The sequence below is a fragment of the Impatiens glandulifera genome, chromosome 5 (genome assembly GCF_907164915.1).
Source record: "Impatiens glandulifera chromosome 5, dImpGla2.1, whole genome shotgun sequence".
Classification (NCBI taxonomy): Eukaryota; Viridiplantae; Streptophyta; class Magnoliopsida; order Ericales; family Balsaminaceae; genus Impatiens; species Impatiens glandulifera.
This window is the reverse complement of record NC_061866.1, coordinates 46,935,752-46,948,891: the sequence shown is the minus strand read 5'-3', so window position 1 is coordinate 46,948,891 and position 13,140 is coordinate 46,935,752. Positions and strand designations below refer to the sequence as shown.

General features: G+C 31.2%; 2 protein-coding genes across 2 annotated transcripts; one reads left to right on the top strand and one right to left on the bottom strand.

The window, feature by feature from the left end:
• The first annotated feature begins 7,745 nt into the window (after window positions 1-7,745).
• LOC124937641 (putative E3 ubiquitin-protein ligase SINAT1) lies at window positions 7,746-8,956 on the top strand. Its single transcript, XM_047477936.1, has 3 exons — window positions 7,746-8,022; window positions 8,104-8,499; window positions 8,577-8,956. The coding sequence occupies exons 1-3, from the start codon at window positions 7,771-7,773 to the stop codon at window positions 8,907-8,909; spliced, it is 981 nt and encodes a 326-aa protein (XP_047333892.1). The 5' UTR covers window positions 7,746-7,770; the 3' UTR covers window positions 8,910-8,956.
• Window positions 8,957-9,032: 76 nt separating this feature from the next.
• Window positions 9,033-13,140, bottom strand: LOC124937640 (carbon catabolite repressor protein 4 homolog 2-like). Its single transcript, XM_047477935.1, has 11 exons — window positions 12,539-13,140; window positions 11,608-12,337; window positions 11,125-11,211; window positions 10,959-11,045; window positions 10,797-10,883; window positions 10,620-10,706; window positions 10,117-10,170; window positions 9,935-10,026; window positions 9,730-9,844; window positions 9,505-9,652; window positions 9,033-9,415 (listed from the first exon to the last, which is right to left on the bottom strand). Exons 1-11 carry the CDS (start codon window positions 12,694-12,696, stop codon window positions 9,270-9,272), a joined length of 1,791 nt encoding a protein of 596 aa, XP_047333891.1. The 5' UTR covers window positions 12,697-13,140; the 3' UTR covers window positions 9,033-9,269.

The window sequence follows — 13,140 nt, the reverse complement described above, 5'->3', positions numbered from 1 at the left end:
ATTTTAGCTGTTATCTAATATTGTTGATGTTTTGGTATGGGGGTATTGTTGATATTTTGTATGAATAGAAAAAATATTTATTTTATTTATAAAAAAAATTAATTCCGACGGTTTTACTTATAATTGTGGTTTTGCCCTTTTACCGACCGTTTTCAAGCTACCACTATGGTTTCTGGAATCCTTTACCAAAAATTTGCATGTTGTCGAAATAACTTTTCCCTTTTACCGACAAGGGTAATGCCGACGAATATTGATGCCGTCGGATGTAGTCTAATACCGACAATTTTATAGGATTTAAGGATAGTTAATACTGTCTGGGTGAAACCCTTATTTCCACTGGTGTAGATTGAGAGAGGTGAGGCCACAAGCAGAAGATGAAGATGGGAAAGAATTAGGGTTTCTTAATATTTAAATTATATATTATATTTATATTTGGTAATATGGTAATTAGATATATAAAGTTATATATATTAGAGAATTAAGTTGATCAGTTAAATTTTATTTTTTATTTATATAAATGTCTAATATTATTATATGTTTCTTAACGATTAATTTTATTTAAAAATAATTTAATAATAATTTAATTATTAAAATCTTTTTAGAGTAAAATTTTACTCACGACACATAAAATCGAGCCCATGATTTGTCACGGGTCAGGGTTGGCCCAATACTAATACAAACATTAGGTGATAGGGCCATCCACCTCACCTCAAGAGGAATATACATCATATCCTATAGTAATTAAGTTTATATAGATAATTAATCAACCTTTAATTTATTTTGTTGTTTATTATACATGTCAATATATTTTAAAGAATGTAATAAAAAATGGATAAACTCGGTCAAACCTTCTGAAAAAAAAAAATTATTATTATTTTTGTTTTATATTTTATTAAATAAATATAATAAGTTTGTATTATTAAAAAAAAATTTAAAGAACGAAACTAATTTTTTTTTCAACACATATAAGAACTCACGAATCAAACATTATTTATACTTTAAGGCCCTGTTCTTGGGTTATTTAAAAAATCTAGAGGGAGAAAAAAATAATGATTGGTGATGATTTTGAGGAGGTGATGATTATTTTTGATAAAAAGATTTAAAGGGTATTGGTATATATAAATAAAATAATAAATAATAATTTAAAATAGAGGGTATTTTGATATTTTGATTAATGAAATAAGTAATGTGATTGTTAAGTGGTGATTGATTGGAAAATTGATTTAGATTGGGTTTTTAAAAAAAAACCCAAAGAGAATAAGCCCTAAGTTTTTTTACTTTCCTGATTTTAGATGTCCGTGTGAGATGGGAGGACGTTGAGGTGACCACCTAACTCACATTACTTTACGGTAAAATCTGATTCATATCAACTAAATCGATAATATACATTTTATCACCACTTATAAAAAAAAATGTATTTGATCTATTGAAGAAATGTCTATAAAAATAATAATGTTTTTAAAATTTATAAAGTAGTCAATTATGGTTGATGAAAATTTAAGTCCATCAATATGAACGTGGTTCAGACTATTTGTTTTAGAGTATTGTTTTAAAGTTTAAAATTAGTATGATTTTATTATCGTAATTTTCACTTTAATTTGAGACGTTTTAAGTTAAAATCATTGGAACCATGTTTCTTATATTTGATTTAAATAATTCGTAATAGTAATAATAAACACTTTAAAATATAGATGTGAATGTGGGTGTATAATTATTTCCAAAGATAAGAGTTAAGTAACGTAAAATCATCAACTACTACTTTGAACGGTAGCAAGATACCACGTAGGTAAGTGAGTAAGACCCTTGCTTTGACTTTATTAATATTACCATTATTTATATACATTTATTTAAAATATGTTTTATGTATATATATTTAAAATATGTTTTTATGTATATTTTAACTTTTATAAAATATATTTACTTTTGATAATAAGGCCTGGTAAATTTCACATATTTCTTTGTAAATATTTAAATTAAAAATTAATATTAGTTTATTGTATGAAAAAAACGTAATAATTCCTCAAAATTATAATTACTAATTGGTTATGTAACTATTAGCTTGATTTAAATTTTATAAATGTAAAAGAAGAGTAAAGTGTTCTCAATTAGGGTTAATTAAATATATAAATATTTAAGAAAAGAGTGAATAATTAGAATGTCATAACCTGTATAATTGTTCTATTTAACTATATATGATGTGTATTTTTTCAAAGGTAGAAGTTTTTTTTTCCAATTATATTGTATAAGTTTTTTTAAATACTACAAGAGCTTAAAATATTCGTCATTATTGCATTATATATGAGTTTTGTTTTTCATTTAAGTAAGGTATACTAAGGTAATGTAAATTTAAATGTCAAGAAATATATTTTTCTAACTTTTTTTTCCAAGGAGATATTAAATGAATTAGTAATTATTATTTTTTGTTATTTTCTTTAATTCAGGTTTATTTTTATAAAAATTGTTCATTTATATTGAAAAATATATAAAAATCAAAAAAGCAAAACGATAAAATATTAAATTAAAAATATAAAATAAAAATAATAAGTAAAGTTATAAAAAATTAAAAACTAAATAAAAATACATTTTGTCCAGCATGTCGTAGATTTTCCAAAAAAAATTTGAGCGTTGTAGAAATTTATATATATATAATATGCTTAATATTTAAAGTGTCCGGATTGCTGGGTCGAAAGTTGTGATTAATTTGGATACTTGAGTCGGATTGTGGGTTGACCCGCCCATAAACTTAAAATGGTTAAAAATAAAATTGAAAATGCTAGAGGTATGTTTCGAACTTACAACCTAACAAAACAAATACAACCCTTTAACCAATTAGACTTGTAAGACTTTATATTTCAAATTTAACACCAAATTTGATGAACACGGGACGTTTTAACATTAATATAAGTTCAACTTTTTAACTAATTAATATATATATATATTGATGCTTAATTTTTAAAGTGTCTGGATTGTCGGGTCTAGAGCTGTGGTTAATTTGGATACTTGGGTCGGATTGTAGGTTGACCCGCCCATAAACTTAAAATAGTTAAAAATAAAATTAAAATGCTAAAGTTATATTTCGAATTTACAACTTAACAAAACACAAGTACAACCATGTGAGAAGATAAGTTGTTTATCGAAGTGAATAAAATGTGAAATGAGAGAATTATATTTTTTGTTTTAATATATTATTTGTGATTTATTAAGAATTTTAAATATTGAATATATATTATTATTATTTATTAAATTAATTTTATTTATATTTTTATCCGAGAGCATCGTACGAGACCGTACTTTTTTTCACGTTTTTTTATATCATTAATTTTCGTTTCGAAAATATAATAGAGTCTGTATCCGTCGGAGAGTTAATAAATTTTTAGAAGACTTACGAGCACAATAACTAATTGAGTAACTTTTTTTCATGTCATATTTTATCGTTGTGATTAAACGAATTTTATCATTTTCAATATACATTAACCTTTTTATAAAAAATAGTATGCATAATATGTTGGGATCGGTGTTACCAATAGAGACTATGGTATGACTATTGTGAACAACTTACGATAAACGATTCGATAATAATCATCTGAGAGATTAGTATATGTTTCTATTCTACGCAAATCTTCACAAACTTTTGAAACGAATTCAAGTGCGGAACTGTTTGTTGGATTTGAAGCTTTAGACAACTGAATGTAAATGGTAGAAAGTAAATAACATAAGGAGTTTTATGGATGTTAGGAGATAAAACTTCTACGTCACCCTTCTTCCACCATCAGAAGGATATTCACTAAGACTTAGAATCAGATACAACTCACTGAGCTAGCTAACTCTCTGTTGAACAGAACAACCTCTGTTTAACTTACATTGCTGAAGTTTCTCACAGAAAAGACAGTATTATAAAATAATCACAGTTAGACAGTAAGAGATTTTGCTTGAGAGAATTGAGTGAAGCAAAAAGTCAGTAAGTTTTCAAGTTAGTTCTTCAGTTGTTTGGTGCTTTTCCTTAGCAGTTTGATGGATTATCCAGTCGTTCGACCGTTGTCCTTGGGCTTCTATTTATAGTTGAAGTACACTAACGGTCGAATATTTTTTCTAGACACGTGGCATATGTTCGTTGGATGACCTTCTATAGTACGAGAGTACAGCAGACTTTAAGAATTTGGATCGTGGTCGTAAAGAACAAGTAGTGCGCCGAATATCCTTGATCTTGTCTTGTACTGGAAATGCAATTGAGAGATATCCGCGTACGTGTCATTTATTCATTTGATAGGATTAACTGGCTTGTCAGACTGTTGAAAGCAGAAGGAGCACACGACTAAATGAACGTGGTTAGACGGATGTTTCCTTTAGAAAACTGTTAAAGCGAGAAATCAAACGTTCTTTTTTAGACAACGTCTAAAGAAGTTAGACGTTTTCGTCTAACTACGTTTCCCTTTAGACCGTGTCTAAAAGAGTTAGACGTCCTCGTTTAACTAAGATTTTCTTTAAACCGCGTCTAAAACAGTTAGACGACCTCGTCTAATTACGTTATCCTTTAGAACGTGTCTAAAGGAGTTAGACGACCTCGTCTAACTACGTTTTTCTTTAGACCGCGTCTAAAGTCGTCTAACTACGTTTCCTTTAGACCGCGTCTAAAATAGTTAAACGTCCTCGTCTAACTACGCTTCCTTTTAGACCGCGTCTAAAAGAGTTAGATGTCATCGTCTAACAACGCTTCCCTTTAGACCGCGTTTAAAGGAGTTAAATGTCCCCGTCTAACTACGTAAGACGTCTAAGACAGCCTACTTCAAACCGCGTCTAAAGTAGCACCGTCTTTTAGATTTGTGCCTGCACAAAACATATAGACAGCTTAGTCTTATCCAAACTACATCATCAAAATTACGTTTTAAATCATAGAAGTCGTTTGTATTTTTTTTAAGTTAATTAAACTATTTATTTCTTAATTAACTTTCTTTTTTCTTTGTTTTAATTTTTCCATACATAATACATATAAGTAAGTGATTACGATCATTGAAGGTTCGACGAGATTTTTCTAACTAAATAATTAATCAAAAAATAAGTGGGATTGTTACCAAATATGTAGGTCTGACATATAAATCGTCTTTATCCAAATTTTTTAACGATTACACAAAGATTCGTGCATTACCTAATTAATCTTAGTCATATTGCACAAAAGACTCCACATACGAGTCACCCCGACAATGTAAAAATAGTTGAGTCGTCGATTTCATCTACTTATGACACATACGACTTACTGTTAAACAACTTTATTTTCGACAAGAAAAATAGCTCGATTCACAAGTAACTTGTATTACTTCAACTTAAAATTAACATTCTTAGTACACTTTCAAACTCAAACTATATATTATTTTTATACAGAAAAAAATAAATAAATAAATAATTGGTGGATTAATTGGCAGTATCTCTATAATGTGTATTGAAAAGTCATTAAATTGTTGAAGAATTATGGGTGGTAATGTATGATTGAAACAAAAATTAATCTCACACCAAACAAACAAGCTAAATAGTTCATGATTTTAATAATAAACATGTTCAACACTTGTGAAAGCATAGTTTATACTTTATTTATAATCAGAAACCCTTATGACAATAACATAAATATCCTTATCATATACAACCACATATGTATATATATTATATTATATTTTGGTCAAATATTCACTAATCTGTCCAAATCAAAATATAATGTAAAATAATTACATTTAAAGAGGATCAAATCCATAAATTAAACCTTAAATTTCATTCTAATAATATTTTATGTCACATTCAAAAACACTTATGTTAAGGTGAATTGTTCGAGATTAGCCAAAATATGGTTAGAACTTATAATGACTTAATAGATGGATTAACAAATGAACTTAATTAATAATAAGTATTCTAAAAGAAGAGAAACCAATCAAGACCCACTCACATTATTGTTTGGGGTTGGGTGGATCTAGTCAATAATTTGGAGGTAGGTTGGTCTAAAAAAAGGACTAAATGTCACACTTGATACAATTTAATAATAATATAAAATGTTTAGGTAGATAAATATCATATATTAAAACAGTTATAAACTATTTATTTTTATCTTACTATATTTATTTCGAACGTTGTGGTGTGCTTTTTACTTTATAGTGGGACTAATCAAAACAGTTAAATACATAAACTGTAAACACACTTAATCATTTAATCAATTTAATCAGACGCAAAATTTATCATTGTCTGACAGACTCGAACCCAGGATCTAGTCAATATTTTAGAGGTAGGTTGATCTACAAAATGACTAAATGTCACACTATAATCGAGAGTTAACGTAAAATTATTGGCCAATTATAAACTCGTAAAACATAAAGTTTACTTGAAATTATAAGAATTTAATTTAAAAATAGAATAGTGATACATTATTGTTATTATTATTTATATATATATTATAAGTATTTATTTTAAAATTTTATATATTTAAATATAAAATTAATTAAAAAATAATAATGAGTAAATAACACTATACAAAAATTAAACTTACCAAATTAATTATATTAATTTATTTATTTAAATAAATAATAGTTTTTTTTAATTTTTAAATATAAATTTGTTTTTTAAACATAAAATCGTAAAATCAAAATTATTTATAAAATCGTAAAATCAAAATTATCTAAATTTAGAATCGTAATAGTTTATCTATTTAATAGTTTATTTTAAACTCGTTAACCTGATATGAAATCTTAAAATTATAAGAGTAAACTCGAGATTTAAAAAATATGGTATACAACTTAATAAAAATATAAAATGTTTATGTAGATAAATGTCATATATATAAAACACAGTTATAAACTATTTATTTTTGACTTTCCATATTCTTTTAAAATAGAGTTTCGCTTTTTCTTTAGAATGCGGCTAATCCTTTGCCGATCATACACATAGCCCGAAATACATTAAACAATTTATTTATGCGCAATATTTATAACGCTCCATCTCAGCTAGAGAAGGGGATTTAACATACTATTCTTATAAGTAAAGTAATTTAAAAAATATAATTAACTGGTTTAATTATATAATATATTATTAACAACAATAATGATAGAATATTTATCATGTCCACCACCACTCACTTTTCAATTAAGATTTTATCATTTATCTATCACGACATGCCTGACATAATTAATTTTTAGTTTAAATTATAATAATGTTTCTCAATATCAATTTAAATTATATTTCTTGATTTTATTAATAATAAAATATTAACATCAAATTTAAATATTACAATAAAACACATTAATATAGTTAAAATAAAATATTTTTTAAAAAAAGTAATAAAAATAAAATATTCCAATTAATTTGAATTTGTTGCCAGGGTGAAAGAAGTCTCTTTTCCCAATGACTTCAATGTTTGTATGTGTGTGTGAGAGAGATTCATGATCAATAATAATAATAATAATAATAATAATAAAGATGATAAAGAAGAAGACGCATCCGATTTAATTTCATAATTTATTAAGGGCCGGTCTTCGACAATACAAATTTTGGGGTTTTCTTCTTCTTCTTCAGCAGATCAAAACCCAGATTTTGTTGGATTCGATCAGAGAGTAAGACAATTTCTAACCTGGGAATCCACAACTATCTCTGTTTTGTCTGGTGGGTTCCTTCAAAGTTGAAATCTTGAAGGGAGAGAAATGTTTTGTCTTTCCTTGAATTATGCCATGTTCATGGACAACTGTCTGTCTCTATTTTAAATCCTTGTTTGCAGGCGACAGGATTTGTTTGATTGAATGAATGATGGCTCCTCCTGGATCTACTGCCGCCGGAGAAGAAGAAGATCAGATGATGGTGGAGTCGTCATCGTACTCTTCGTCTCTTATGAATTATTATTATGATAAACAAGTACAGAAGAACACGAAATGTATAAGAAGAAATACTGATTTCATGATCGGAAAATCTTCTTCTTCTGATGGAAGTGGAGAAAGAATGCAACAACTCCTTCAATGTCCTATCTGCGAGAATTCTATGTACCCACCAATTTACCAGGTTAGAACAAAGACTATTTATTATTAAACTTCTTCAATGTTTTGCTTTGTATTATTGATCTTTGATTTTCTGTTTTTTTAGTGTCCAAACGGTCATACGTTATGCTCAGACTGCAAAACAATCCGGGTGCAGAACAACAGGTGCCCAGAGTGTCGCCATGAACTGGGAAACATTCGGTGTTTAGCTCTCGAGAAAGTTGCAGAATCGTTAGAACTCCCCTGCCGATTCAATGCGCTCGGATGTCGCGAAATCGTCCCATACCGAACTAAACTTAATCACGAAAATAATAACTGCACTTTCCGTCCCTACACTTGTCCCTACGCCGGCTCAGAATGTTCAGTTACAGGTCATATCCCTTACTTAGTCAATCATCTCAAGGACGACCATAAGGTAGACACCCACGACGGGTCCACCTTCAACCATCGATACGTCAAATCAAATCCAAATGATGTCGAAAACGCAACCTGGATGATGACTGTAAGCCACCCACCCGAAACATAACAATATGGAGGGAAACGAAACAACATTTTCAAATAATTTCTTTTGTGTTTCAGGTATTCAACTGTTTCGGGAGACAGTTCTGCCTACATTTCGAGGCGTTTCAGTTAGGCTCGACGCCGGTTTACATGGCATTTCTTAGATTCATGGGGGAAGAAAATGAAGCGAGGAAATTTAGCTATTTATTGGAAGTTGGCGGGCAAGGGAGGAAGCTGAGCTGGGAAGGAGTTCCGAGGAGCATACGCGACTGTCACGGAAAGGTTCGTGACAGTCAAGACGGCCTTTTGATGACGAGGAATCTCGCTTTGTTCTTCTCCTCCGGCAAGGATTCAGAAGAGGACGACTTGAAGTTAAGAGTCACAGGTAGAATTTGGAAAGAAGAAGATTAATACTAATAATAATGTATATTGCAAATGTTTGAAATCTACTTTTTTTTCTTCACAATTGAATAATAAAGAGAAGAATTATTATTATTTTTGCTATTTTTTGTTTGTGTTTCTTTGTATGAGGGAAAAAGAAAATGAGAAATTGCTTGCTTAAGAATCTTTTTTTTACAAGAGAGATGATGGATGGATGATGTCAACATGATACATTTTGTTTTTTTATGGTAAAAAAGAAGACAGTCTATTACAGTTTTACTTATCTTTGTTTGTTTACCTTTGACATTCAATGGGGGGACCTGCTGGAGAAACAAAATATTATTGAATTATTATACCACCCAACCAGCCAGAGCCAGCAAGCAAATACTATCATCCTCGTCTTTTCGGGTTGCAGCGAAATTCAGCCATGAGTGCTATATGATCAGAGGACCACTCGGGCGAAGGAAGTGCGGTATCTTTCCTCAAGCTATCTTCATCCAATAATTCCAACAAAGATTCCACCATCAAACAATCAGCTGTCAAAATACACACATTCTGTAAGAATCAATCAAATCATTTCCAATGATAATATGATAATAGGACGTGGAAATAATATTAAGCATACCTGAATAGAAAATGTAGTCAACAGTGCCGATAAAATCCCTGGTGCAGTTTGTAAAAAGAGGATCATTTGTAGAGGCGTCGATTCTTCTTCTGTGTTGCTCTAAGCCAGGACCAACTCCAGGCCTTGCAAAACTTGAGTAAGCACTCACCTGTATCACACACATTTTCTTTTATTTCAAATAACATCTAATAACACTAGTAAGTAACTTCGGAAAATAGTCATTACCAGTGGTAGGTTATGTGTTAGTTTGCTGGAAGGTCGCAAGATTCCAAGAGGGTCAACTGCCAGATCAGGATGCGATGGATCGACTTTTCCCGTTGCAAGAAGTGCATGAGTAGAACTGCAATTAATTTAACAAACAATGAAAATGCTTTATCATAATCACAATATCTAAATAAATAAAGTCATAATAATAATAATTATAACACACCTTCCAGGTACAGCATTAAAATCCCCACAGACCAACATGGGAATATCAGCACTGGAAGCTATCTTTTCCAATCCTTTCAGGAGAGTATGGACCTTCAGGTGGAGAACCGTATAAGAAATATTTTTCGCGCGGAAAATTAAGACAGGAAACAAAAAATATAAATACTAGTATTAAACAAAAACCTGCCAGAGCTTCACATCCTTTAACTCTTGATGAACGTTGACATGAGTATTTGCCTAGTACCAAAACATCAGTTAGTAACACACGATAAGACATCCAAGTAACTGTTAATACCCCCAATACATCAAAACAGACACAAGACAAGAACAAGGGACCCAAACTATACTCAATAATAATAAGATGTTTAATACGTTTTATTCCCTTTCAACTAAATAAAATTAAGGAATATAGATTTGTAACCAAAAGACCCCAGGTCTTGGATTCATGAAGGACGTATTATACTCAATTAAAACACCACTTTTTGCAGATATCAACATTTTAATTCTAAGGCAATGTTCCAGCAGATATTCATGCCAACAATGGGGTGTCTGATGAGTCATTATTTGGTATAGACCAGAGATGAAAACAGAACTTTTGAGGATTCCTTATTAACTTCTGCTTTGTCAAAAGTTATATAGTGTTATCAACAGTGAAAGAAACATAAAACAAGCTAGTTATTTCTTACCACACAGACAAGCTGGCGTTTTCCAGGATTATCAACCCCCAGATTACTAAATTTTGCTTCAAGAACAACTATTAGCGCAACATTGTCCTGTAAAGAAGACAAAGCGTCGTAAACTTCAAAGAATCATTAACTAGCAGATTTTGAAATAAGCTAAAAAAAAGAATAAAAAAAAGTCACCTTCACCAATCGATTAAGTGAAATTTTCTTCTGAGGAGCAGGAATGAAAGCATCAGTGAGTGATTGTGCAGCTTTATTAAATTCAACCTAAACATGAAGGAGCTTTTAGATGTTGAGGCAATATCATGGGGAAAAAAAAGACCTAGTAAAAGGATAGAAAACCTCGTATTTCTTGACATGTGAAAATCTGCCCCTACGGAAAAATGTTGCACAACCATCAACTATGCTAGCACTATTCCCATTGATAAGCTGTAAGACACATTTCATACATTAATGATATCAGATGAAGGGAGTAGAGTAAATCTACCAAATAAAGTTGTCAACCAACCTCTGCAGTTTTTTTCTTATATAAAGCCTCGTAACCGTGCTTGTCCAGCTCAGGTCCAAAAAACTCTTCAAAGTGGTCGCTTTGAATCTAACAGGAAAACTCAAAGTTACTAGCCGGTGGTTCAAACATTTTGGCAGCTGATCCTTATGTTTAGATAAATCAGATATTGGTAATTCCACAGGTAAATTAAATGCTAAACAAGATACCATTGTGAACCCGAGTATACTAAGGAGAGTAGACAAGTTTTCATGTCTATATGATGAAATGAAGATCCCAGAGTTCTCAAAATGAGCAGATAATTCCATTTGACTTATTCAGAATATAAGCCAAGTAAAATCTGTATCTAACCAATTCCAAAATACTATTTCCGAACTTATATTCATCCCCCATTAGAGCTTGAAATCAAGTTTTAACCACAAGTTAATATTAAAAAGATTTTTGAGCAAAAAGATTGTCTAAACAAATAATAGAAAGCCTGCATACCTCTTGCAGACAAACAATATCAGCACCATAACCAACTATTTCCCTTAGCAAATTCTGTTTGCGGTAAGGCCATGAAAGAGCCCACGAAGGACAGTAACTGTATGAATCACTAGTGGCATACATATCACATAAAACATTATATGATAGCACTGTAAAATTTCCTGTTGACGACATTCTGACATCATTATCTAAATGGACCACCACGGGGACCATTCGACGTGGCGTAGGGGTTGGAGCTGGTATGACGCGAGATGTCAGTAAAGTACTTGCATGACCAACCGAAAGTTTGGTTTCTGCCTCTATTACAACGCATTCAAATTGTAGTACATTACCAATGTCATCTGCTGTTGGAGTATACGTCTTAGAACGTCCAACTTCAAACCATGTTTCCCCACCATTCCTCTGGGTAATTGTTGCAGGGAATACAGGTGTGGCAGCAATTGCCAAATTAGGATTAGACTGGGAAGAAGATAAGCTAGCAGCAGCTCCTGTACTATTGAAACGCCCAAACAATTCTTCATCCTCAGCTCCATTTTCACTCTCGGCAATTGCAGCACGCTCGTGTAGAACCCGGTGATGTTGCCATGCATCAGAAAAGCATTTAGCAGTGCAATGGTAACTTTTGGCTACTGGTATCTTGACCTTAACACATCCTAAACACTGTAAGGTGGCTTGTTCAGAAGGATGTACACTACAAATTGAAATTTTCTTATCACTTTGAACTCGGTACCTGCAAAGAAAATCCAATAATAATATCATTTTAAATAAGGAACTAAAGCTGTTCACCATTATCTGTATATTCTCATATCTTTTTATGCAATCATCAAACATAGCAAGAAAACATAACCAATCAAGAAAATACAATCTAAGTGAATCAAGTCAAATCTAAACAGATGAATAAAATGTTCATAAATTAGAGTACTATACGAACCATTTGTATCTCAAGAAGCAACCGTCGAGTGACGCGGATTCAGAGATATCATCGGCCCATAATGTTTTGTCAGGACGACGCAGCAAGACATAAGGCGTTAGCTCACAGCCTACTATCGGAATGTCAGAAGGAAGGTGTACACGCAGCACGGTCAGCATACTTCCGTATCGTTATTTTGCACACTGTTACGATTTTCAAACTCGAATAGCAATCTTAAAGAGTAATCAAGAACTAAGAGTAGGCGGGAGTCTGGCGGATCCGCCATCACGAAATCTCAACTTCCGCCAGCTTGTTATACCTCAGTTAAATCCTTAATTAAGCAAAGAAATGTTCCGAAAATCACGTGAAATGAAGCGAGAGAAAAGCGAAATCTTAAGAGCGGGAAAATAAGAAGCCCTTGATGAGATAGTGAGAAAGTATGAACAATGAATCGACCGGCCAATAGAGAGAGAATGAATCGACAGTGATGAAGAAATGAAGAAAAAGAAGAGAAGATGTGAAGAAATTTGCAGAAAGAGAAAGAGAAAGAGGGAAGATCGTAATTTAGGGTTTTACTTGAGAGAGAGATGAGAGCTGGAGATGTAGGACTTGCTCAACTCCTT